Here is a 27,910-nt window from a genome sequence, read left to right as displayed (position 1 = left end):
CAAACCCACCCATGACGATGACAACGTCAAGAAACTTTAGCAATAAACGTGACATTTGGTACTATACTTACTAATGAATAAGAATAAAACTGTAAAGTATTTAATTTTATTGTTACCAAAAATACACCATTTACATAGTTATATAACTAACTGATACTACTAACACTCAAACAATTACAAGAAATGAAATATTTACAAATGAAATAATCACAATCTAGAAATAAATTAATGTTGTGTCAAACTACTTAACTCAAAACAATACAACCTTAAACCTAGACAATTAATGATTATAAAGCTTAAGTGTAGATTCAATCTTTGAAATTGTTTTTGAATAAATAAGTAAGTTTTGACAAATTTGTATTCTATTTTTGAAACCAGTAACTACTGAACAAATTCTGATTTTTATTAAATTTAAATTTACACATTCTTGAACATGAGTGTTGTCCTATCCTTCATTCTTCTTGTTATTATTTCAAAACCCGTTAAAAAAATCCCACAACTTTTCTATTATTAGAATCAGTTCAAGAGAAAAACATGAATTATACCATTACTTGTAACTTGCAGAAACATATTTTAGCCAATTTTGAATTACAGGTAATTTAAGTTAACATTTATTCGTTTTTATCAGTAGATAAATACTGAATTCATGTGATCCATTATTATTTACAAATTAAAGTAAATGCCTTTATAATTACTGGAATTTTTTTGAAGCTAAAACAAAACTTTCACAAACAGTGTACAATGATTAAATAGCTCAACAAGCTTAAAAGTTGATCAAATGCTTAAGACAGAAACAAAATCTTTAAATAATCATGCAATAACACCTTTTGTGGAAAAATAAGTCAATTTTTTTTAAATTGCACTCATTTGTTTCAATAAAAAAAATCTTGTTTTTACGAGTGACACGGGCGAATCCATCCTTTTAAAAAGGAGGGGCTGCTTTCAAATCGTTTAAGAGCTACAACCAACTGTGGGTTAGGGCCTAGGGGGATTGAATGTTTGATTTTTTGGGCAATCAGAAGGCATGACATAGAGTAAAATATAAACCATGCCATGTCTACTTATTAATTTATAGTGTTTTATTTATTACCGCCGTGGATCCGCCCATGACAAGTACAAAATTATTCAAAACTGATAAAATCTTCCTAAATAATTTGCTAATATTTTAAAACTTGTTCAATCTTTTATCATCAGTTATATAAGTAGACATTACTGATCCAGTGAGTACATCTCCATCCCAGACCTGAAGATTGCCTTCTACGCTGAGTGTAGTTTAAAGTCGAGTATTTCGGTCAGAGTAGAGGTGCTTCTATTCTCGTCCAGACATTCTATAACAGGTCGCCCAGTGGTACTCGCAGCTGTCAGAGCCTTCTTGATGCCGTCGCTGGAGCAGGTGGTGAGGTCGTAAGCCGCCCCCAGAGCAGCCGCCACCCGTATCACTGCCGTAGACACACCCGAGCCGTACGTCCCATACTCTCCAGACTTGTAGTCCCATGGCAGCAGGTAATGGTATTGCGGCCACAGTGACTTGTTGACAAAAAACACAAGTGTCGTGTCACCGGATTTCCTGCAAAATAAGAATAAAGAACTATTTGTTTAAAATCCATTTTTGGTAGTTGGTAAATAAGTTTATGGTTGGTGTTCACATTTCTTGTTTAAAAGATCATTGCAAACATTTACCAACACCAGTAAACAATTAAATTATTGTCCATAGGATTTCATACCCAGTGTAGCTGGAGGTAATGTCTTAATGGCATTATCATTATCATGATAAAAACATACCACCCACAATTTTAAGGTGCAGCCTCAACCGAGGGGATATGAAATCCTGACATTACACAGTAGTTTCTGACTGAAATTATATTTATTATTATAACTATTGAGCTCCAAAGGCTGATATACATCACACAAGAATACATATCCAAACTTACACTTACAAACGCCTATGCTAGTATAACCTTTGATTATTGATACAACTTCATTACGATAATAGTCAATGGTATAACTCAGCAAATATGGCTGGTGTGCAGCTCATGAGGAGTTACTGCCTGTGGTGAAAGAGCTTGGTGAAAGAACATCGCCTAAAATACATGGTGGCTCGGGTAAAAACTGACATAAGTGGACTCATTATAAAATGCACATACCAGACCTTTTACCACTTATTTTTTCTCATCCTTAATGTGTCCATTAAGAATTTATTTAAACGGAATTAGATTTTTGTGCTCAGAAGAAAGGGAACATTAATAAAATAAGCATGAATCCCTGGAGCTCACAAAGTTTATCACTTATAAAACCAACAGCAAAAAGTATTGTGATTTACCTGTCGACAGGGTCCAAGCCCCAAAGTATGTTGGCAGAGTTGACTAGCCACGATGCATGCCACAGTACTGCTATACGTAACATCCCCACCACAAACACTGATACTAGAATACTCTCTCCCCAATACTCTACTGGAGCGTTGATAGGCAGCAGGAGCCCGACAATGGGCATCACGATCCAGTACAACCTAGGTTATGGATAGGCAAGACAAACGTACAAATATTTTGAGCATATTAAAATTCAAGAATAATGTTCTATTCAGTGATCCTCAAATGAAAAGAGTTACCTGCCTTAAATTGGCGATATTTTTATTTAGTTAGATAAATTTGTTTACGTTTGCTAATTTAAAAAAAATAAATTAAATAGTTTATTTTTGGTGAGTCAGTGGCTCAGTCTGATTCTGATTCTGGTGCCTGGTCGGATACTGTTACCTGCCAATAAATACATGTTATCAGTACAGTTTAGCCTTGTTCTATATTGGCTCACTCCTTGCTTTACTGGATATGTTCCACCACAGGCCCGAGACCTATGTTAACAGGAAAGCAAGGTTGAAAGAGGCTACAAATCTCTTAAAAAATATATATTTTTTTTAAATCGCTAATCTGTGCTTCCTTTATTACTCAGAGAGTATAGAAGAGGATTTTCAGCACAGCACACTTGGGAGGCAGGAGCTACAAAATAGGTGATGTCAGTGAAGCGTAAACTAGGAATATTTACCTCTTCTGGTACATAACCATGTTGTCCTGTTCAATGTCGCTCATGTCAATTTTGTCCTCCTCTCTAGTGATCCTGGAGTCAGTGTTGTTACAATGGGACAGCAGATGTGCAAACATGAAGCCCTTCTTGTAGTCAAACTTGTCCAACTCCGTATCCCTCAGCTTGTGATGTGCTCTGTGCTCCTTCACCCAATCATACACTGTCCCCTGCGGAAACATTGCAAATTACAACAAATTATCCGTACCAATAACTAACATGACGTATAATCGGGCGTGTTGTAACCAAAATATGACTGTAAGGATGACTGTAGAGTGGATTGACGTACATTGTTTAACTTTGTTATACTATCTACTAAGATTAGCTAGTTATTCAGTCAGGGCTTTTCTACCATGAGCTTGGATAAAAAATAAGCTAGGGTTTAAAGGGTGAGCGTGATGAATTGTTGCGTCTCTATTTAAACCATTTTTAAGCTAACTAATTCAAAAGACAAACATTTATAGTATCATTTAACTTGATTGGTCAGATTCATAAATTATATTAATATTTTGTTCCACTATTTTTTTGTAATGATATTGCCGTAACCCCTACAGCCTGAAGTAATGTGAAAACAATTCCGGCTCCCACTATCTTTTTTGTAGTGATATTGCCGTAACCCCTACAGCCTGAAGTAATGTGAAAACAAATCCGAGCTCATGCCTAGCGTCCCACTGAAAAAAAAACCAAAAAAAATATCCTTTTTCAATAATAGCAGCAATCTAGCATCACATTTTAAGGGCAATCAAATAAATTTGAATTGATTCGTTTGATAGGTTTTAAGCACCAAAATGTTTCTTGTGATCTCTTACTTGCTATCATGAATTATACAACACAACACTTACATGACAGCAGAGTGTGTGTGCTATCACTAGCAGCAGTCTCAATGGCCAGACAGCTTTGTATGTGTTATGTGCCCAGAGTCTGTGACAACCGATAGTGATGCTCAGGGTGCCGAGGAACATTAGCAGGGCAGCTGCAACAAGTGATGACAACACGAATCTCACATGAAAAATGCTTAGAAGGAGGTGGGTGATGCTTCAAGTTCAGCCCTTTCTCCTCTCTGTCTCAAATATTTGCCCATACTCTGGGATTATACAGAAGGCAACTCACACTGATCCCATGAATGGCCACAGGTGAATGGTTATCTAAAGTAAAGAACCGACCAAGAGGACATAGGATGCAGGAAGCTGGATAGTCTGAGTAGACTACATACCATTTACTTTACGACACAGATTTTGATGAGGAATAAAGCACTCTTTAATCCTTGGTAAGTTAGAGATAGTGCTGTAGTTCATCAAGTTTCTCAAGTTTGATTAACTTTGTGGCATAGGCGGCCACAGGGGGGCAGAAGAGGCCATTCCCTCTCTTGAGAAAATCAAAATCTAATTCACTATGATCTGTAAAATTTTAAAGCGATTGAGTGATAAATATGTATGTTTCAAAGTTTTTATAGACAATTTTGGCTTTAAAAGAACCAGCAATGATGTCAAATAATTTAAAATTGAATTATTTGTGGAAGTGGGAATTTTCCTCCAAACCCAAAACAAAGATTCTGGATTGCCCTTCCTAAGGAGAATTCCTGCGGGGACCATCCCATTCAGAATTCCACTCTGAGGCATAAAATAAAGAGTGCAAAACTAGGGTGCTTAGAAATAAGGTTTACATCCTCCAATCACTCATTTAAAAATGCCTTAGTTTACTAACATATGAGATGAAAAGTTTACTTGTAAGGTTTAGCGTTCATTGCATAACTCTCGTTAATATAGTTTTTACTGGTTTGCCACTTACAGAAGATAGTGGTGTAGAAGCTAGCCTGTGTAAAGATGAGCAGGGTAGCGTAGATGGCGGAGGTATGTAGGTAAATGTAGAACAGCACAACTGGCCAGTTAGTCTCCCTCTGTATAGGCTTCACAGTATCCTTGGAACACGAGGGTTCAGTCTCACTCAGTACCTCCCCACTCATCTTGAGGTACCTATACGACATTTGTTTCCTTTAGACTTAACTGAAATTAGCTGCTAACACAGGTAGTTCTGCGAACTAAAATTTAAAATTATGCTTTGTAAGTGTTTCAATATAATATGTAGTCTTGAATACTTTTCTGTCAGTAAGAAATTTTAACTAATTTTAACCAGATAATGACCAGTTGTACGGGGTAGGAGTAGAGGCTAAACACAGGATCATTATTTTCATCATCTCATGAACATAAAAATCAAAGTTATTTTCAAAAGGGTATTTGGGGGGGGGGGGGGCTCTAGACACTAGTCAAATTAGTAAAGCAAAAATTAATAAAATGCCTCATTTGAGGTGAGATTTACACAGATAATCCATCTTAGCTGTCAAGTGTACTTGGGCCTCTCCCACCTAATTTGCTAAAGACATGGTTGGACTACATACTGCACATCAGACCTGACTGAGGTGGTCTCCTGGTCTAAAAAGCACATGGTTCAAACAGCTTAATGTAGGTTATATTTTCAGATAATTAGCAGGATTTGAACCTTGGACTCCAAGACAGAGGGCCTTAACTATAACTATTGGACAAATTTTAAGAACAGCCCAATAACTTCAACTAAATCCTTCTGAAGGCACGTTTTCAGCAAAGTTTATAACTAAAAGTTTAAAAGTAAAAGTTGCTTTTAAAAGTTAGAGTAACTTGTGGAAATTTTTTTGTGGAAAACTTCAAGCTGTTCTTCTCTAATTTAGAGCAACAAGTGGAAAACACCTGAGATCGCTTCTGGGGCGTATGGAGGGGGAACAGCTCTCCCCTAGTTTTCTACAAGTTGCTTGCACAATGCATGTAGCAACAAATCTTCCTCTTTTAGTTGTCATCTTTCTTTGATCTTAAGCCGTGTGAACACCAAAGTTTTCTACTAAGATTTTTACTAGTTGGGGCAATTAGTTGCTTTTTCTACAAAATACAGCAACTTTTTCTGTCCCTCCACTACTCTTCCAATAAATTTTAGATTCCTGCAGAGTGTCGGTGAAGATCAGGAGAAAAAGTTGTTGTATTTTGTAGAAAAAGGAACTAATTGCCGCAGCTAGTGGAAAACTTAGTGGAAGACTTAGGTATAAACACAACTTTACCTATCAACTATACTATGTGGTTATACGTTCATCCTTTAAATTCCTGTTTGGTCAACAAATGAACCCAAATGGATATTTTCCAAAATAGGATTGCACTCAGTAATAAATAACAGTTCTTATCAAATATAATATAAAGAAAATATATAAATATATAAAGAAAATACATTTCTTGCTCATTTTCACTAAGATGCATACTTTAATTTTATAGTTAAAATTCTAAGCTCATAAATAAAAAGGGGCCCAAATCTATAGAATTAAATTTAAAAGTTTCCAAAATGTTAAAAATTTACACTTTGATTTTAAAATATGGCTAAATTTTGAAGAGCAATGCATGTGGTTGCTGAGCTAAGTAGCCAAAACTCTTGAATATACATTAGATGACTTTCAATATGTTCAGCTATTGTAGTCAATGATACATTGTAGTAGCAAATTAAACATGCTTTCACAACAAATACTTCTTGACCAATTACATTTCCTAATTTCACTTACAGTACCTATTTATCATCCTAAAAAAAGATATTTCTTAGTTGGTCCCGAATACTTTGACTAGAGTTTAAAGATAAATTACTCAATTTCAGGTAGTGTATATTTGAAAAATCTATTTTCGGATCTCCTTGAGGTGCTTGAACTCTGACTGAATTAATGAATTTGTTCAATTACATCGAGGGTTTTCATGTAGGAAATTGATTGAGCACTAATTTTTTAGACAATTAATTCATCATTTTCTTCTTAGAAAAATATATAATTTGTTTTCTTAACAAAATATTTTGTTTAATGTGAGTGTTATATATAGAGAATTTTTAGTATGCTATTCTCACTATTATTGATTTGAAAGAAAATAATGAACTTGGTATGTAACTTTTGAAAATTTATATATACAAATGTATATTGTATGTGAAAGTGAACATGGCCAATGAAAATTTAGTGGGGTGCAGGCACACTTCTAACATTAGGCACAGAAACATCTGAAATTAGCAAACCACAAGAATTTTATCACAAAACGAGTGCTTACAGATTACCTAAAATCATTAAATAAAGGCAATTAAATTTAAGAAAAATTAAAACACCTTAATGCTTATTGAACTAAATAGATTTCTATAAGTAGTGTAAAAATTATATTTTAATGTTTTAATCATATTTATTGTTTGTAGTATTTATTGACACAAGTTTACATATATTATGTATGCTTGAATTAAGTGTTTCTAAGTTTTTTTTATTAATAATCAAAAGCCTACCCACCTGAGCTGCGTTTGTGTCGATGTATGAACACCAAATGGCCAATGTAAAGGAAGAACAAAAATCAGACTTCCAAATGAAGCCAGGGGTCGCATACCGTTGACTGACAACTATTGTTGTCTCTTGTAGTAGACAAGCTTGCGTCCTCAATATTAACCAACATAGGGTAACTTGTGAACAGTTCATGTTGAACTTACCATTGACTTTTAGAACCAACTTAGGGTGACTTGTGAACCGTTAAACGTTCATGTTGAGCTCACCGTTGTCTTGTGAACAAATCATGTTGAACTCACCATTGACTTGTGAACAAATCATGTTGAACTCACCATTGACTTGTGAACAAATCATGTTGAACTTCAACTTACCATAGACTTGTGAACAGTTTATGAACTTTATATTGACTTGTGAACAGTTTATGTTGAACTTACTATTGACTAGGGTAACTTGTGAAGGTTCATGTTGAACTTACCATTGACTTGATAACAGTGTATGCTGAACTTACGATTGACTTGTTAACAAATCATGTTGAACTTACCAACCATTGACTTGTGAATAGTTTATGATGAACTTGCTATTGACTAGGGTGTGACCATTGACTTGTGAACAAACCATGTTGAACTTACTATTGACTTGTGTTCAGTTTAGGTTGAACTTACTATTGACTATAGGGTAACTTGTGAAGGTTCATGTTGAACTTACCATTGACTTGATAACAGTGTATGCAGAACTTACTATTGACTTGTGAATAAATCGTGTTGAACTTACCATTGACTTGTGAACAGTTCATGTTGAACTTACTATTGACTTGTGAACAGTTCATGTTGAACTTACCATAGTCTTGTGAACAGTTTATGTTGAACTTTCTATTGACTTGTTTTCAGTTTAGGTTAAACTTACTATTGACTAGGGTAACTTGTGACCATTGACTTGTGAACAAACCATGTTGAACTTACTATTGACTTGTGTTCAGTTTAGGTTGAACCTTTGACTATTAATGGTTGAACTTACTGTTGACTATGGTAACTTGTGAAGGTTCATGTGGAACTCACCATTGACTTGTGAACAAATTAAGTTGAACTTACCATTGACTTGATAACAGTTTATGATTAACATACTATTTACTTGTAAACAAATCATGTTGAACTTACTTTTGACTTGTGTTCAGTTTAGGTTGAACTTACTGTTGACTATGGTAACTTGGGAAGGTTCATGTGGAACTCAACCATTGACTTGTGAACAAATTATGTTGAACTTACCATTGACTTGATAACAGTTTATGATGAACATACTATTTACTTGTAAACAAATCATGTTGAACTTACTATTGACTTGTGTTCAGTTTAGGTTGAACTTACTGTTGACTATGGTAACTTGTGAAGGTTCATGTGGAACTCACCATTGACTTGTGAACAAATTATGTAGGAAGAGGTTTGTGTTAAGGATCAGCTGTAGCCATTTTTTTTATCAAATGGAACATAGCAGAATGAGCCTTTGGCAAGATAGGCTGCTGTCAATAAAATAATTTTTTCTTTTGTTTTTCAATACCGTACTAAAATATATAATATAAAAGGTGCCTCTGTTTACAATAAGTTGTTCTTTTCTGTTTTGCTTGGTAATAACAGTGGTCGGTAATTTACAAAAGCACAATCCGTTGGAATTTTGAGCGGTAAGATTTTGTTGAGCCATGTAAAATCCAAAGATAGAGTCCAAGTCCAAGTCTGTTTGACAGTCTTTCTCGTTTCATAGACAAAAATTGTTATGCAACAGTTTTCACAAGGACTTAATGTCCACAGGGAACAGTGTTCACACCGTTTACGCAACAAACTCTGATACCCAAAGTTTTTGAATCAATAAGATAAAATGTTGCCATTCTATATTCAAATAACTCAATAATTGGTAATTTCAGCTTGATGACACCAATAAAGTCCAGGGTCAGTTCATAGCAAGGGTTGAATATTACCAGCTGGATATTTACCTTTCCTGAATTTACATTGACAACTTTATGTTTCTGCAAGGCAGGAAAATTCCTTTGGAGAGCTAAAAACTAATTTTGTAAAACATTAATGAACAAGTTCAGCTTGCGAAAAGGTACAAAATATTTACATTAGCCTAAATATTGTTTAGAAAGAGCTTTAATTGACAGAGCGAGTACTTCCAGAAGATACTTAATTTTAATAAGTCGAACCTGATAAATTAATAAAAAATTATTGTGAAAGTTATTTATGTCAAATTTACTCCGTTTTAATGTACCAACTCATTACTTAGCAATTGTTCGATTTCAACACTACACTAGTATATGTTAAAATGCAATGCAAATAGTTACACATCTGAGTCTAATAAACTACTCTGTAAATGTAAAACAAAACCCATAAAATAGAGAGGAAAATAAAAACAATTTATTAGAGAACACACACTTTATTACTCACAACAGACAATGATGAATACATCTGTTTGTAATAGTAAAACTCAATTAAGAATAAAGCTATACAAAAATAAATAAACTTTACAAAATCTCTCACAGCATAAAATTAAAACTGAGCCTCAAAGTGGAAGAGGCAAAATAAGGAATTCTTTACCAAGGTGAAAAAGGCAATGAAACCTCTATAAAATAAGTCTTGTTGGTATTATATCTACAAAACACTAACAGTTAATACTTTATGTTAATAAGGAAATCCACTATTTTAATGTAGTGTAACACATAACATGTAGTGCATATAAAAGTAAAAACAACAACAAAGTTCTAACATCAATAAAGTGAAAATTGTTAGTTTCTAACAAAACAAAAACACAAATCAAAAGTGAAAATGCCTTTGTTAATTAAGCGTCCACTTCCTTAAATTTTGGTAGGGGGGGGGGGGAGAGAAGGGAGGAAATTAAATAACTATAATATGTTGGGTGAAAATTAACTTTACCATAAACAATGGATGGTAGAAATTTCAACAGTTCAATATGTTTTAGAATATAAACTAGAGCTCGCCCAGTGGTCGAAAACACGACCAAAAGTATGTATTGTGCAAACTTCTCTAATTTCACCCCAAGCTGTAAATAAAACATGTAATTGGAATTTCTTCCATTTGTTTTTAGTTTTTCTGTTTATATTTTGTTGTAATTTTGTCACCAACATGGCAACCCATAAAACCCATGTTATTTTTTTAATTTTAAATTCATTTTTTGTGCTACGGTAATTTTTTAGCCTATTTTTAATTTATAAAGGGATTCTTCACATCTACAGGCAAATATCTTTCTAGCAGTATGTGTAGATTTTCCCTGTGATGCACAGGAGCTGAGAAAAAGTTTTCAATAAACATGCTAGTCTATTAATATATAGAATTAGCCCCACGTTAAATCTCCAAAAGAAAAGTTTAATTTCCATTTTTGACCCCGTTAACATAGTCATTTTCAAAATACAAATAAAACTTGCACATATAGGACCGATAAGCTTTCTTTTGGCACAACCCGTGTGTAATTTGGTCCAGTAGTATGGTCAGGCCAGCTGTTAAAAGTTTTGCAAAAGTTTTTTAATATAAAAGATGTATTACATTTTAATAAAAGGCTAATATAAAACATATATCCATTTCAGTCAAACTAATGATGTGTTCAAATTAAATGTGAATCTTTCTGTAGTGGGCTATACTTGAATTGTCAATAGCAATGGAATTACCAACTGTTTCCTATTTCTATAATCAAAAAGCTACTGACTTTTCTCAGGATTGAACCGGGGACCTTTTAACTACCAGGCAAGCACTCTATCCACCCAGCTATCGAACTATTTAAACCTGTTCAAATTCTTAAGAACAGTTATTTCAACACATCACTAGTTTAACTTTTCATCCAAGCTAAGAGTTATAAATAATTGACGTAATAAATACTTCAGTACAAAACTGATTTTATAATAAAATAATTGACAAAGTAGAAAATCTCCATTAAAATGAGACTGGTAGCAGTGATCTCGTTAAATTGGAAGTAAAAGTAAAAAGTTGGTATCCAAGAAATATTTGGCATATTATTAATCTTGCAGTAATTTAAACACTGAAATGTTTTATGAATCATTAGTAAATAACCAGCATCAATGTTCTAGTTACAGACATGTTATTCATGTTGCAGTTTTATGTTCTATGAATTAACAAGTGGTAAACACAGAAATATCTTATGTACTATCCACAATCGTATAGAGGTAATTTAATACAAGCCCTAGGAACATAATTGATTTAAAATAGGCAACTCATGACGAAAATTAATTCACTTAAGTAAAATCACAAAAATCATAGTCTTCTTCATTAACAAACTAGTTGTACTGAAAGCTGCGTAAGTACATGAGTAAGCACATTATCCAGTCATAGCAGCACTTTAAGCAAAGCAGACATAAGCAGGGATACCACGAGTAAATCTCTATAAAAATCTAAATATCACATAGTTACAGGTAGGTTAGTAAGTACTAACGATAGCGAACAGAACAAAAGTAAATCTTTCATATAATCTTTGTAAAGTGGACAGGTCCTAAATATTCTCATTCTCCACAGTTCATTTTATAATAATACTGTATTTTCATATACATTGTTAGATATTACAAATATAAAACCGGTTGGCATCTTCATACAAGGGTGATGTAATATGTAATATAAGAATGAAAAGGAAAAATACCATTGACTTCAAATAGTCAAAGGAAAATTCTCATCTTATTATAAACTTTGAAAATGTTTGGATGATTCAGATTGGGAACGTTGGAGTGCCCTGATGAGAAGTATACTGTATTAAACAACAATAAACAAATAGTAAACAACTCTACATAAACACTTTCATAAAATAATATTTTTTTTATCTTTAGTTTCTCCACAAGGATAATAAACTTGCAAGGGAGAATGTTTAATCTGTGAAAGTAATGATAAAGATTCATATTGTAGCACTTGTTAAACTGCTAATATGATTTACGCCAGTGAAACTATTGACTTAATTGCAAAATGCACACTTTGAAATATAACAATAATTATTGTTAACATCTACAGCTAGAAACATGAAGGTACAGTTATTGTTCCCAGAATCTGTGGTATCCCAGTACGTACACATATAACTATCAAGAATACAATATATGTTTTGCATAAAAATATTAACGCTAAACTACACTTTAGTGATCACATTTAGAAGGCAATACATACAAGGCTTTTACGCTACCACAACATGTTTTAGCAGAGGAAGATTTTCAAGTTCTAAGCTAATAAATCTCAGCATTATCACATGGTAAATTAAAATCAGTTATTGATAGTATTTGAAACCAGGATTTCACCGTTACAGTCCTAGACCAGCACGATAACACAAACTGGCTTTATTGATCGACTCCTTTGGTTTCATAACATTTTCTTTTATAAACGTTTGAGATTAACATGAGTAAACTTTTTACCACTGCAAAAAGACACATCTATTTTAAACACTTTTTTCACTGGCAAGGAAATAGTTATTTGTGCAACTAATGGCTCGTGAGTAAGGATTTCTCTCGAGTGAGTCAATTGCACTTTGCACTCGAGCTGCACATTATATTTTTCCTACAGTTACAATAAAACAAATAAATTAGTAAAGAAACGTGACATATTTTTACACAGAAGTGAACTTTTAATATGACATTTAATGATCAACAAGATCAACAACAGTACAACAGCTGACCAGCTGATTTACAGCCAGTGCTGCCAACGTATTTCGCGTGCATACGACCTTGTCTACATGTTACGCACTCACTATTTCATGCCTTCACGTTGCAAATCTGGAGTGAGAGAAAGTAATTAGAGTGAGACAATGTTAACATTGTCTCACTGATGAGCGAATTGGCCACTTTGCTTTCTCAAATCAGTGAGAGAACATGTACATTGTTAGGTAACTCGAGGAAAATGTCTTTAATCATACAATATTTGTTATTTTAGTTGTGGTCCTCTGAAAATGGCCATGTCTCATCATCACTATTCCATGTTGGCAGACTTGACTCCTGCACAGTGAAATCTTAAACTATAAAGTGGTGTTTGCATTTTGCAGGGAGATGTTGTAGATTCTATCTGGTGAGATGGGAGTTAGGATTTCCCTCATCCCCAGAAATGTGCAGTGGAGATAACAGGTTCGTGGAAAGCCCGACACCCACCCCACCTACAACCTACAACTTCAGCCTGCAAATACCACATGAAACTTCACTATGCAGAAGTCAATTCCCTTTAAGATCTTCCCATTCAGCCTTACATCGAGGCTGAAAAATTGGATAGTAATCATCTAAACTGTTCCACGGCCATTACCCAAAGTGAATGAATTACAATACAATTAAGGAAGCTTAAATGAAATCTGTTCAATAATCTTTGACATGTTGTGGTTGACGTTGCAGTCTTAGACAGGCAAGTAACAAGTAAAACTGGCCAATACTATCTACTACACAAGTTACACTGGGTAACTGGAGCCTGAAAAATAAACACAATAAGTTATTTTACCCGTAATAGAAACCCTCTGTAACCCACATGACAACCATATTGTGGACATTATTTTATGTCCTTAGAAAATATTAAGTTCTATTTTGTTATCAAAGAGTAAAGAGACAGTTAATGTTTGCATCCTTTAAAACAGGTTAAATTTCTTATTTGAATTTGCACACTCCAGCTGTACAAAGTGAGGTAGATGAAAATTGTTAAGGTTTCTACTATTGTTAGAAAAACATCGCTAATAACTGCAGAGCTTAAAATGCTTGGTTAATAGCAAGGCACTTTCTATGAACCCTTTTCACCAACTACAGGTGCCAGTGTAAGGAAACAACTTGTTTAGCGACACGTTTTGAAGGATTTGGCAATCAATGTTCCACTATGATTATCATTATCAATACTTTTGAAACAGCAACCTAGGTGGGTATTTTACAGGGTGTCTAGTTTATTTCCATTATAAAATTCAAGACTAATTCCAGACTTTTCAAGACTAATTCCAGATTTTTCAAGACTAGTTTTTTCCACAATTAGTGGGTGTTGATACCAAAATGTATCGATTCTCGATTCTTGATACCAATACCAATTTTTATAGCTATTTCTAACCAAATTTTCTAAATAATACTACACCAACTCTTTGTCTTTGTCATAAAGTAGTATTATGATAGTGTGGTGTTTTCAAGTAAAGAAATAATGCAGCAATAAAACAATCTAACTAGCAAATTTGGTTTTTTTTATCATGAAATCTTCTGCGCACCATACGTTTAGACATCATCATTGACTGCAGCGGTTACAGAAACGTGATTGTCGTCGTCCGCGATCACGGCAAAATCATAAACACTTCCCGCGGCCGTGTATACATCATCGTCGTCTCCTGCGGTCACGGAAACTCCATCGTCACGTCCCGCGGCCACAGAAACGTAATCGTCGTCGTCCGCGATCGCGATAAAATCATGAATATTTCCCGCGGCCGAGCAGATATCATCGTCGACTCCCGTGGTCACGGAAACGTCATCGTCATCTCCCGCGGTCACGGAAACGTCATCGTCATCTCCCGCGGTCACGGAAACGTCATCGTCATCTCCCGCGGTCACAAAAACGTCATCGCCTTCGTCCTCGATCGCGGCCAAATCATGAACACTTCCCGATGCCGTGTAGACATCATCGTCATCTCCCGCGGACACGGAAACGTCATCGCCGTCGTCCTCGATCGCGGCAAAATCATAAAAATTTCCCGCTGCCGTGTAGACATCATCGTCGTCTCCCGCGGTCACGGAAATGTCATCGTCGTTGTCCGGGATCGCGGAAAAATCATGAACGTTTCCCGCGGCTGTTTAGACATCACCGTCATCTCCCGCGGTCACGGAAACGTCATCGTCATCTCCCGCGGTCACGGAAACGTCATCGTCATCTCCCGCGGTCACGGAAACGTCATCGTCATCTCCCGCGGTCACGGAAACGTCATCGTCGTCGTCCGGGATCGTGGCAAAATCATGAACATTTTCCGCGGCTGTTTAGACATCACCGTCATCTCCCGCGGTCACGGAAACGTTATCGTAGACGTCCGCGATCACGGCAAAATTATGAATATTTACCGCGGCCGTGTAGACACCATCGTTGTCTCCCGCGGTCACGGAAACGTCATCGTCGTCGATCGCGACAAAATTATGAACATTTCCCGCGGCCGAGCAGATATCATCGTCATCTTCCGCGGTCACGGAAACATCATCATCATCTCCTGTGGTCACGGAAACGTCATCGTCGTCTCCCGTGGTCACGGTAACGTTATCGTCGTCCCCAGCGGTCACGGAAAGGTCATCGTCGTCTCCCGTGGTTTCGGAAACGTCATCGTCGTCGTCCACTATCGCGGCAAAATCATGAACATTTCCCGCGGCCCTGTAGACAACATCGTCGTCTCCCGCGGTCACGGAAACGTTATCGTCGACGTCCGCGATCACGGCAAAATCGTGAACATTTCCAGCGGCCGTGTAGACATCATCGTCGTCTCCCGCGGTCACGGAAACTTCATCGTCATCTCCCGCGGTCACGGAAACGTCATCGCCGTCGTCCGCGATCGCGACAAAATCATGAACATTTCCCGAGGTCGTGAGGACTATCATCATTGGCTATCGCGGTTACGTAAACGGAAGACGGCGATCGCGGCAAAATCATAAAAATTCCCGACTTTGAAATCAAATTTAAGACTAAATCCCGACTTTTCAAGACTATTTTGAAATTCAATACTAATTCCCGACTTTCCCGATTTTCCCGACTACTAGACACCCTGATTTTAAGTTCAAATGAATGCAAGAAGAGTGTAAAATTATGAATGAGATGAGTGTAAACTGACTAAGATCAGCTGTTCCTTCATCCAAAACATTTATTAAAAGCCCGATGTTTAAGGTTAGCTAGGCCCAGTTTGGAACCATCAAAAATCTAACTTGATGTTTTCAGAATAAAACAGACAACCTTCTCATTGATTGTTAAACAAGCACTATAACCACTTAGTTACCCAGCCGCTCAATAACCTTCAGGCTACAACAATTCTGATGCAAGATGGTAAAAAACACAACCTCAAGGAAACGTAAACAATATCTTCACCACACTATGATGTTTTTAGCCGTTGTACAAATGTTAATTGGAGGCTGAAAGCTACGTATTGCTGTCCATTCCACGTTATTGTCATTTGGTGACCGAGCAGGTTTTGGCGGCACTAGGGCTGAAAATCAGCTGTTCGCCTATTTACTTAAAAGGGATTTGCAGCTCCCGATGATCTCGAGCTGGCAAAACCTCATTTTTGGCCCTAGGTACGAAATATACTATTGAAAAAAACTGTCTACAGTAGTGTACTGATTCAAAATAGGCTACACAGTGATGAAGTTAATAAAACTTAACTGACAAACATTTTCAGTCATTAGATAGTTTTTCACGGTTTAAGGCACTGAAAATTTGAAAGTTTTAAGGCTCCAGTTTCCCTGCAATGAGACAGATGAAATGTAATAAATAAATTTGTACATGAAATATATAGACGACGACAACAGAACAAAGCTATATAAAGTGTTACACAAGTCAAGAGTTGGCAGTTACTTTAGAGACGGGACCTTCTCCGGGAAGGGACTAGACTAACATAACAGACTACCAGGTAGCTCAACACTTACAAAATATAGTCTCAAAACAATTCTTATAAAACTCTAAAGTTTATCAAACAGTGTGTATACTTGTTAAAATATTTACAAACATCGGTTTTTCATAGGTAAGGCCAGCATTTAAATTTAAATGAAAAACTGTATTAGCATCAATTCCATATTGAAAGCTTTAACAGTACTTTTCAACAATTCATCAAGCACATATAGGCATTTAATGGTAATATTATAGGCTATGTTTAAATGCACAGCGTTATCCTGTATAGTACGGCTGTTGGATAAAATGTGGATAAACGTAAACAATGATTAAATAGTAGTAAAATTACTGATTAAGTAACATCAATCACATAAAGTTAACAATAACTATAAAACAAACAAGGTTATAACAAGTTATAGAGGGATTTAACATTAGTTTAAATGCTTGAAAAATTCATCAGATTAATTTAAAATTGATTCAATATATTTATTTGGTGTATTAGTACTTATTGGTTTGTTAACATAAGGTATTTTAATTAATTTGTTATTTTATTTAAATGCGTCATAAATTAAATTTTTCTTTAATTGGTAGACAATAGTTATAAACATAAATATTAATCAGTTGCACGAGATAATATTGTTATAAACACAACAAATTGGAACAGAATGCCTTATGCTAATGCCTAACAATTGTCCCTCACACTGGAGAAACCTAGCCTATAGAATGTGTTAAAAAAAACTGAGGTAAATATTTAACTGGTATTTTATTATAGAAATAAATAAAAGAGGAATGCTTTCTTCCCTGAATTAAAGTGAGGTTATTTACTTCTCTACATTTTCATAAATTAAACCTAAGGAAATCATAAGCCGGGTGTCTACCAGTTCCCTTAATTACAAGATAATGACTTTTCAGGGGCGTATTTCAGTATTTCAATTCAGAACTATCTGTTGTCATTGTTTATCTGCTATAACGAGAAAAAAAACATCAAATGTTAAACTCATGATTTGACCATTCAGTAAATCTTGAGAGAGTATACATGTAGGACAGTTTCTATCAAAATAAATAAGATAATTTTAAAACAATCCCATGTTTCAATTGTAGCTTCCAATTTCCATGAATGAAAAATCACATTCAGCCCTTGTAAAATCTGTGATTTAGCCTTTTAAAATAAAATCGCTAAAATCTGTGACTTCTCAGACGCACCCTCGAGTATAATTAGTCACTTAGCAATGACTTCTGTAACTGGTAGACTGAACTTATCGCTCTATTGGATACAATGTGTGATTATAATCTTAATCCATGGCAAGGTGAAGTGTCAATGACAGACAATAGAGTCGAACAGTTGTTATACAAGAAACATCTGAGTTACTGCGGTCGCCACTCTACCTGGAGGCGTCCAGTTCCCTGCGGTCAGCTTCATCCATCTCAGTGTCGCCGTAGCCCCACAGACGACTGCCGTCTCCGCTACGGGCCGCCCGGCGCCTCACCATCGACTCACTCACAGTCTTGCAGTCGTAGGCCCAGCCCAACCGCGCGAACGCATCTATGAACGCTGTCGTCCAGTTGAAGCAGTACTTGCCCAGCTCTGAGGTCTTGTAGTCCCAGGGGAACACGTGATGGTAGTTGTGCCAACCTTCGCCCAAAGCTCCCAGAGACACCAGTACGTTCTCTACGGGACTGATGCTCCTGCAACAGAAACAATGACTGAGTGTAAAGATTGACAACATTTATTTGTTCATTGTGATTAGCCACAAAACAAAAGCTTACTATGTTGATGTACTGAGGAAATGAGATTTCTTTCCTAGGTCATCTAGTATCTTCACGAGGTGTCTGTATCGATCCAGCTAGAACCCAGGCAATCAGGGATTTCCCCCTCCCAGAGATGTCAAAGGCATTGCCCGTTTCATCGGCATGGTGGGTTTCTACCGGCGCTTCATCCCCAAGGTGGCTGAGTTGGCGGCTCCGCTCAATGAGCTTCGGAAGAATGGCGCCAAGTTTGTTTGGGGTGAAGCACAACAGATGTCTTAGAAGCTATCATGCAACCTCCGGTTTTGGCGATGCCAGATTTCAGTCGAAAGTTCGTTTTGCAGACCGATGCTTCCTCCGTCGCTATTGCGGCTGTGTTGTCTCAAGAGGTAGATGGTGTTAGGCAGCCAATTGTGTATGCCTCACGCACTTTGAACCCATGCAAAAAGAAAAGCTCTTCTGCGTATGAGTGTATGGCTATCGTGTTTGGAGTGAATAAGTTCAGACGTTTTTTGGAACACAGAGAGAAGAGTTTTTGCTGGAAACCGACAACCAAGCGCTCTCGTGGCTCCTTGCACATCCTCGCCAGCTTGGGAAAATAGGTCGTTGGGTGGTCCAAATATCTTCACTCAAATTCCAAGTGCAACATGTTCGAGGCACGCAGAATGTGATTGCTGACACTTTATCCAGGATGTATCACTCACCTGACGACCAACCTTCTGATCAGGAGGTGCACACTGGGTGTGCCGTGCTCCTGGAGTTTCCCCTTGCCTTTTCTGAGTTCATCCCACATCAACTAAAAGATCCCGAGCTGGCTAAGATCATTGATGAGCTTCAAAATGGGGGAGCCCACTCCCGTATTTATTCCAAACTACCTTCACTCTTTATTTTGGTATGAAGAGGTACTAGTGATCTTTATTACAAATACTCAGAATACCACAAGCAACGCCATTACCAAGACACAAAATTCAATAAGGAATAAACATCTCACCAAGAACCTCAGGAATATACCCAACAGGTCAGGACTAAATAAATAATATAACTTATGTTAATGTTGGCTACTAATTCAAACTGCAGAATTTCAAAGAAGTTTTCTCAACTTACTTGTCGTAAGGTCGAGAACCCCACATGTGAGCGAAACTGTTTACAGCGAAGGCCATGTTGAGGGTTAGCGAGAAACGGAAGTTGAAGTTTATGAAGAATGAAATCCACAAATCTTCATTCCAGTAATAACATGGGATCAGCACTGGGAGCCCGATGCAGAAAATAGCGAAGAGAGGAATGTAGAGCCTAAAAAAACACAGAATAATACAGTATCTCTTAGAAATAAATATATAAAAAATTACATTTGTTTTCTCATTCATTTGAGTATTCTTTACTTAAGGAAATAATCATACACACACTTTTTTTACATATGCTAGCTCTGATTTTATGAGACCAACATTACAACCCAGACTTATATCTGCTCCAGTATACTGCCATTATTATCACCATGCAATCAACATCAATAATTGTATTTTTGCAATATTTGCACCATTATTAGTTTCTAAACAGGTTATAACATCAGTTTGAGTGTTGTTACAATTTGGGGGTTTTAAAATAAGAAACCATGAAGCCCTGGACTACTGAAGCAGATTTTCATCGAGGATCAGCAAAGCAAAAGAACTCATAGATTCCACTGTCAAGGCCTGACTCCCCCCCCCACAAGTTTTTCCTCCTAACACAAACCCTTTTTATATTCGACACTACCAAGATAGGATCCCATGAAATTCTGTGCATTGTAATATTTATTTATTTTAGATTGCACCACTGGTGCTTAAGTTATCAGCTGTTATTTTTTGTGAATATGTCTGACTAACTAACCTCAATCTCTGCTGGCCAACAACCAACAAGTCGAGTTTTAGTGTGATTTTACTTTATCAGTTTACTCCGTGATTATAAGTTGTAAATTTGTAAAAGTTTATTTTGATATTATATATTGTGCCTTGACTGAAATGTGACATTACTTTTAGAAACTTGAGATACTATTTTTAGATGGTTTTTGTGAACTTTATTGACTGTTTACCAACAACCAATATCGCGGGTGTGACTTTTATCACTTTGGATATTTATTAATTGTAAATTTGTACATATTTAGTTTGTAAACTTTTTCTTATGGACAGATTTACCAAATTTGAGGTTTGGGACATTACATTTAACCCGTTTTTGAAACATTTTGTCATAATGAAAAAACAATTTGATCGCCACGTGAAAAAGGTGCAGCAGCATTTTGTATTAAACACTATAAAATATTTATTTATATTTGATAGCAAGCCTAGTGGTAAGTAGGCCTACCTCTTCTGCCACAGTACGATGGGGTCGTTGTCCAGGTCACTCATGTCCACAGCCTTGCGCCTCACCTCCACATCAGGGTGAGGTGTGAGTACAAGCCAGCCTACATGAGAGAACCAGAACCCTCTCCTGGCGTCGTGTGGGTCTGAGTCTGTCTCACTGAACTTGTGATGCACTCTGTGGTCTAGGGCCCATGCGTACACGTGCCTCTGTTATCAAATAATCAATCAATAGTACACTACAAAGTACAAATACAAACTTTCGTTTTTGACAAACGTTGTCTATGACAACTGAGTCAGAAACGGGGGCAAACACTACTCCTTAAAAATACCATTCAGAGACTTAAAGAATCATTCAGTACAGTAATTTTCTACGATTACTAAGAACTACAATATTGATACAAAGTTTACCACTATAAGTTACTAAATATAATCACGTAGCGGTTTACCTGGCCAGCAATGGTGAACAAGAAGCAGAGTAGAAGCCGCAGAGGCCACTTAGCCTTGTAGGCTCTGTGAGACCACAGCCTGTGCGCCCCAGCTGTGATACCAAACCCTGACGTGTAGACCATTGCGAATGCTGCGGAAAACAAATCAGTTCTTACATCAAACGTTATATACTGTGTGCAAAAACAAACGTTCTAGGAAAAAAATATAATTTGGTGCAATTGAAAAGGAATTGGCTCATTTGTTCAGTCAATTGCACTGAACATTATGTGATTGATGTCCATAACAACAGTTACAACTTATGAGCTGAGTGAAAAAGGTAACACCTACTTTGTACTCAAATAAACACTGCCTATATGAATAATGACCAGTTTTTAATAATTTCATGTTTATACTTTACATGAATCTGTATACAAATGTAGCATGAATGTACAAGGCATGACATTGAATGTCTGTATGTGTGTTTTTTTTAAACTAGCCTATCCTGATATTCTTGTGATAATTGAATATGGACTTGAGAAGCCTGAAACTATAGTAGTGCACAAACAAACATGTATTGATTTACATAGCAGGTAACCTGAGGTACATTTAAACTATTCCATGAGGAAATGTCTGTATTTTTTTGTAAAGTAACTGGAAAATACAAGGCTTTGCAAAGCACTACGCATAAGAGTACCTACCCCAAGGGACAGTGTACCACTGGGCCCTGGTGATCATGAGGTAGAGGCCGTAGAGAGCTCCGCCATGTACAAACAGCTGAGCAGCGAGGTCTGGCCAGCGGATACGAGGAATGTACTCCGGCTTGCGTCCACACTGGGCGTCTCCACCTACCTGTCAAGGGAAAATTTATTTTTATTTTCATTTATTCAATGCTGACACATCATTGAACGAGGAGTTTGTTAACATCTTGAGGACCAGCATAGCGGAGGAGCTCCATCTAGCTGGCCTGAGCTCAACACCCAGTAAACCTGATATCCCTGAGCTGACGACCAGCACACCCTGTGTCATCCAGGCAGATACACCATCAGCTGAGCCTCGCTACACTTGTCAAGCTGCACCACCCTCTGTGACTGACCCTACCTCACCAACCGCAAAACTGCCATCATCACTGCCCACACTGGCATCCACGTCTCTTCAGAGCTCTACACCTTATCTCGCTGACAACTCCCTGCCTCCTACGATGACATCCCGACAGCGGCAACCAATCATCAACAACGGTGTTAGTCAAGTTTCAAGTGCTATGGGCAAAATGTGAATGTGAGTGTCAGTGTGACCGGTGATGATCAACCTAGTTTTTTAGGATAAAAAATAATTTAAAATGTGATTCAACAATGATTCAAAATCCCAACATAAAAACACCTTTTTGTAAAACCTCCTATCTCAGTATTTTTCACCAAAACGTCCAACATCTAGAATCACGGATTGATGTTTTAGAAATTCTATTAGAGCAGATAAAAACTGATGTATTAGTTCTTACAGAGCACAAAATGAAAGATTTTGAAATTGATAGATTAAATATAAAAAATTTTCATGTTTGCTCTTTCTATTCTCGCCATTCAACCTCAGGCGGTGGAGTTTTAATTTTAGCCAAACCTGAATTACAAATTAAAGAAATACGTATACCTGCTGTTAATAACTTAATAATGGATAAAGAATTTGAATGTGCGCTTGTTGAAATTAAAACACAAAAACTAACTTTAGTTCTTGCCGGTGTCTATAGGACTCCGCGACAATGTTTCACAAATACTTTCCTGGACAAGTTAAATACTTTACTTGAAATTCTGAACAAAATGTATGCCCATGTTGTTGTTGCTGGGGATATAAATATCGATGTTTTAGAAAGCAATAGTACGAGTAATAGACTAAAAAATATTGTTGAATCACATTCAATGTACTGTTCTGTGAATTTCCCTACGAGAGTGTGTGACACTAAAGAAAGTTCAATTGATCAGATTATAACAAATATTAATAAAAATGAAATTGTCGTCACAGGACTAATTACTGAGATATCTGACCATGATGGTCAGCTTTTTGAAATACATTTTGGCAACTCAAACAAATCAAAAAACAAATCCATCACCACCACTCGTAGAAAATTCACAGAAGACAAAAACGCACAGTTTATGCATTTAATTTCTCATGAAAATTGGCATGATGTCTATAACGCTCCTGTAAATGATAAGTATGATGTGTTCATCAATGTTTTCATGTATTATTTTAACTTGTGTTTTCCTATGGTAAAATGCAGACAGACTTCCAAAAAAACAGGCTGGATGAACCAACACATTGTACAGAGTAAACAGGAAATCGACAGACTAAGTAATTTAAATCGGCTTACCAGGGACAAAAATGTTAAATTGGCCTTGAAAAACAAAAAAACTGAATTAAAATCCCAAATTCTTGGAGCTAAAACTAACTTTTTCAGTAATAAGATACGAAATGCAGACAATGTATGCAAGACAACATGGAATGTTATAAATAAAGAGGTAGGCAGCAGTTCAATCCGCCAACAAAACATTACTTTAAAGCATAGAAACAGAGACGTCAGTGATCCCAGGTTGGTAAGTGCACTCCTAAACCAGTACTATGCCAACATGGTTGAAACAGAAGTTATCCCAAACATACCCAACAAAGCTAAAAGTATCCAAACACCCCTTTTGAGCCACTCAAATAAAAGTTTTCTTCCTCAACCACTATCATTAGAAGAAATCAAATCAATAGTTTTGTCTTTTAAAAATAAATTTTCTTGTGGTTATGATGAGATCCCCATGCCTATTATTAAAACAGCAATTGACTATCTAAAATATCCGTTATGTCATCTTGTAAACTCTTCTTTTATTACAGGTATTTTTCCTGACAAATTAAAGATTTCTAAGATTAAACCAGTCTTTAAAAAGGGAGACCCCGCTATACCTTCAAACTATAGACCTATATCTTTACTACCATCCTTTTCTAAGATATATGAAAAAGCTATGTGTATAAAACTAACAGAATTTCTGGAAACCAACAACTTGATAGATAAAGAACAACATGGATTTCAATCCGGCAAGTCTGTGATTAGTGCTAGTGTTCAGTTCATTGAATCAGTAATAGATTCGGTTGATAAGAGAAATAATGTTACTGGGGTCTTCATGGACCTCAGCAAGGCTTTTGATAGTGTGTCACACTCCAAGCTGGTAAATATCCTGTTTTGTTTGGGTATCAAGGGAAGAGCTTTAGATTGGTTTAAATCATACTTAAATAACAGACAGCAATATGTAGAAATAACTAATGTCACAAACAACAATAAGGTAAATTTTACTTCATCATTGGAAATTTTAAAATATGGAGTGCCACAAGGATCAATCCTGGGACCACTGTTGTTCATATGTTATACAAAGGGTTTACCAGATGTATTAGATGATGCAAAAGTCTGTTTATATGCTGATGACATTAGCTTACTTGTATCTGGTAATACCCATCAAAAAGTAGAGTCAATAGCAAATAACCAATTTCCACACGTAAATACTTTCTTAAACAATTTAAACCTTTTAGTAAATATAAATAAGACAAAGTGCATATCTTTCTCAACATATCAAAGTAATAAACCAGCTCAACACAGAATTTTGATGGAAGGAAAATGTCTAGAAGAACTGCAAAATTTTAAATTCCTAGGACTTGTACTTGACAAAAATTTGAATTGGAACCTTCATATTGAACATCTTGGCTGTAAAATTTCATCAGGGATTTTTGCTCTGAGAAAAATGTCTAAATTATGTCCTTTGGAAACATTAAAAATAATTTACTTTGCTTTTATTCACTCCCACATCTCCTTTGGCATAATTTTGTATGGTGCAACCTCTCATGAAAATTTGGAACAAATATTATTATATCAAAAAGAAGCACTTCGTATCATGTTAAACATTCAAGATTGGAGAACCTCAGTTAAAGAACAATTTTCAAAACTTGGTATTCTTACTGTTTTTGCCCAATATATCTTTGATTTGATCTTGTTTGTAAAGAATAATTTACCAAAATTTGAGACCTTGGGTTCATGCCACAGCTATGGGACAAGGCACAGACACAAAATCAGTTTTTCAAATCACAACTTAAAATTCTTTGAAAATAAACCGTCATATGCTGGGATTAAATTTTATAACCATCTACCAGATAATATTTTACAAATAACAGACAAAAATAAATTTAAAAAACAGCTAAAAACTTTTATGTTATCCAAGCCCATTTATTCCCTAGAAGAATTTTTTTGGTTGAATGTGTTGTAAATTGTAAGTTATAAGATTTGTATTTTTGTTTAGCCTTTTTATATAAGTTATGGTTAGTTCTAACAATATAATTTAATTGTATAACGCCATTCTGGTGCAACATGTTGTACTGCTGAATAAAGATTATATGACTATGACTATGACTATGACTATCATGGTGGGTTCTCAAAAGCAAAGATGAGTAAACGAATGAAATGATAGCTTTGTTACTGACTAAGATCGACTGGTTCTTTAGCCACCATTTGAAAGCCCACACGATGATCCCACACGATTGGGACCAATAACCATAAAACGCATCTTACTTACTCAGGATCAGTCAAGAGCACTATAGATAAGCTACCAGGCTGTCGATGTCAGAAAATGTATTGATGTTTTAATAGAGATATTCATAATGTAAACATGTAGTGTTTCAGAACATGTTCAAGTTGACTGAACGTGTTAAATAATAACTTGTTCATCTGACTGTCAAAAAGGCTGTTCCTTTGAGTAGAAGGTATACTTGATCTGGGGGGCAGTTGGTAAGATGGCATTGTTTGGGTGTTTGGGGAGGACAGCAGTATCCCACTGGAGGAGCTGGACCCCAAGATGGTCTTGTCAAAATCCCAGGACTATATACTTTAGTCTTGGGCCAGGTAAGGTTGTGTGTTTTACTATATAGGAGTTAAGTGTTCTCTCCCAAATATGGGTTTGGATTATAAATTTAGTTTATTGAGGTGAAAGCACTTGCATTGCGAATACATGGACAGAGGAGGAGCGTTTTAGGTAGTCGATAGTAGATAACAATGTCATGACAGAATTAATTTGATATCCACTCCTTCAAGAAAACTTCTTCAGAAGGAAAGAAGAATAACTTTTAGAATAGCCTTGACAACTAGGGAATAAGAAACACCTAGTTGAAGAAATGTGCAGTAAAAACTAATAATCTCAAGGAGAAGTGCAATTCTTTAGTTTGTCAATTATCCATCAATCATACAAACATTTTCCACACAAGCAACATACAAAGTGGTCATATATTTCAGACCTTAGAATAACTATCAAGAAAGATGTATCTTATCTATTTGTGTTTGTGGTATACAGTTAGGTAACTGTGGTCATATAGGCTAGCCAGTGGTGATTGCAGTGATATGACAGGAGCCAGTGGCCGCACCTCAAAGCAGCAATGTCCAGTTTGTCAGACTCTGTCAACTAGTATCACTGTCATTCACAAGCTTAAGTAAAAGAGGGAACAAGTTCCCTCCTTAAGGCCGTCGACACACGGGAAGACTGTTTTTCAACTGAAATCGGCGTTCCGACCGATGTAGATAGGTGGGACAGTACACACGGTGCGACTGCGATGCGACTAGTTGAGGACCAGTCGGCGATCAGTCATAAAAATCCAGACCTGCCGGTTGAAAGGTGATTTTGCCTGGTTTGAACAACTTTTCGCTTATTTGTATTGCGCTTTAAAGGATCGGGCATCCCAACTGCAATAACTCCTCATAAGTACTTTTTGACATCCTGTACATAGACTGAAATTTTGCGACTGTTTCTTGTAATGCAGCAGCAGCTACAAAGAGCCTACATTGAATATTTGTTTTAACATAATGATGTACCCAATACCTTCTACATCCTCTACGCTTTCTTGATTGTTTATAAAACACCAGGGCTTCTTCACCACTACTACTCATTTCAAACACCATACACAGTACACAGTATCATTATAACAAAATTAGGACTCATTCACTGTCTCAACTCAACTACAATTATTTCAGTCACGCCCGTGTGCGGATTTAACCAACGCAACTGCAATCGTAATCGCGTCACAAAACAGTTGGTTCAACTTTAGTTCGGTTTCAGTCTTCCCGTGTGTCAACCGCCTAAGTCCTAAATCTGCCTGAAAATACAAAGACAATATAAATTTAACTTTCTCTTACCTCTGCGCTAGTATCATTGTCTGTGATTACTCGGTGAGTCACCAGTGTCTCAGTCCGTGACTCCATCTGTACAACACAAGGTAAAACATATCAAGTTTATTACAAAATTACTATACTTCAGGCACAGATTAGTTCTAAAAAATTGATATCAAACAGCTTACATTGTACCATAGATAAAGATTTTAAAACATTTCACTCCAGTAGAATCTCTCTTGTTCGGAACCGTTTGGTTAGTGTTTGAATTGTTCGGATCCCACACTCA

The 27,910-nt window shown here is 36.3% G+C and overlaps 2 protein-coding genes across 2 annotated transcripts; both read right to left on the bottom strand.

Moving 5' to 3' along the window:
- Positions 1 to 90: 90 nt before the first annotated feature.
- On the bottom strand, positions 91 to 7,409 carry LOC128989719 (acyl-CoA Delta12-desaturase-like). The gene is made up of 6 exons (XM_054411733.1): positions 7,394 to 7,409; positions 4,861 to 5,045; positions 3,915 to 4,045; positions 3,037 to 3,242; positions 2,321 to 2,506; positions 91 to 1,567 (listed from the first exon to the last, which is right to left on the bottom strand). Exons 2-6 carry the CDS (start codon positions 5,033 to 5,035, stop codon positions 1,258 to 1,260), a joined length of 1,008 nt encoding a protein of 335 aa, XP_054267708.1. The 5' UTR covers positions 5,036 to 5,045; positions 7,394 to 7,409; the 3' UTR covers positions 91 to 1,257.
- Positions 7,410 to 16,250: 8,841 nt separating this feature from the next.
- Positions 16,251 to 27,708, bottom strand: LOC128988834 (acyl-CoA Delta-9 desaturase-like). Its single transcript, XM_054410519.1, has 6 exons — positions 27,649 to 27,708; positions 22,154 to 22,304; positions 21,476 to 21,606; positions 21,031 to 21,236; positions 19,801 to 19,986; positions 16,251 to 18,636 (listed from the first exon to the last, which is right to left on the bottom strand). Exons 2-6 carry the CDS (start codon positions 22,188 to 22,190, stop codon positions 18,333 to 18,335), a joined length of 864 nt encoding a protein of 287 aa, XP_054266494.1. The 5' UTR covers positions 22,191 to 22,304; positions 27,649 to 27,708; the 3' UTR covers positions 16,251 to 18,332.
- Between the last annotated feature and the right edge of the window lie 202 nt (positions 27,709 to 27,910).

Source organism: Macrosteles quadrilineatus, unplaced genomic scaffold (assembly GCF_028750875.1).
Source record: "Macrosteles quadrilineatus isolate MER2022 unplaced genomic scaffold, UCM_ALF_1.0 Scaffold_3__2_contigs__length_128488019, whole genome shotgun sequence".
Lineage (NCBI taxonomy): Eukaryota > Metazoa > Arthropoda > Insecta > Hemiptera > Cicadellidae > Macrosteles > Macrosteles quadrilineatus.
The sequence above is the reverse complement of the archived record's forward strand: the minus strand, read 5'-3'. Positions and strand labels throughout refer to the sequence as shown.

Coding starts and splice junctions, on each gene's coding strand:
- LOC128989719 (XM_054411733.1), bottom strand. CDS start 5,035: ATGAGTGGGGAGGTACTGAGTGAGACTGAACCCTCGTGTTCCAAGGAT. Junction 4,046..4,860: donor CTTCTACACCACTATCTTCT/GTAAGTGGCAAA, acceptor CACTTGTTGCAG/CTGCCCTGCTAATGTTCCTC. Junction 2,507..3,036: donor ATGGTTATGTACCAGAAGAG/GTAAATATTCCT, acceptor TCCATAACCTAG/GTTGTACTGGATCGTGATGC.
- LOC128988834 (XM_054410519.1), bottom strand. CDS start 22,190: ATGATCACCAGGGCCCAGTGGTACACTGTCCCTTGGG. Junction 21,607..22,153: donor GTGGTACACTGTCCCTTGGG/GTAGGTACTCTT, acceptor TGTTTTCCGCAG/CATTCGCAATGGTCTACACG. Junction 19,987..21,030: donor ATCGTACTGTGGCAGAAGAG/GTAGGCCTACTT, acceptor GTGTTTTTTTAG/GCTCTACATTCCTCTCTTCG.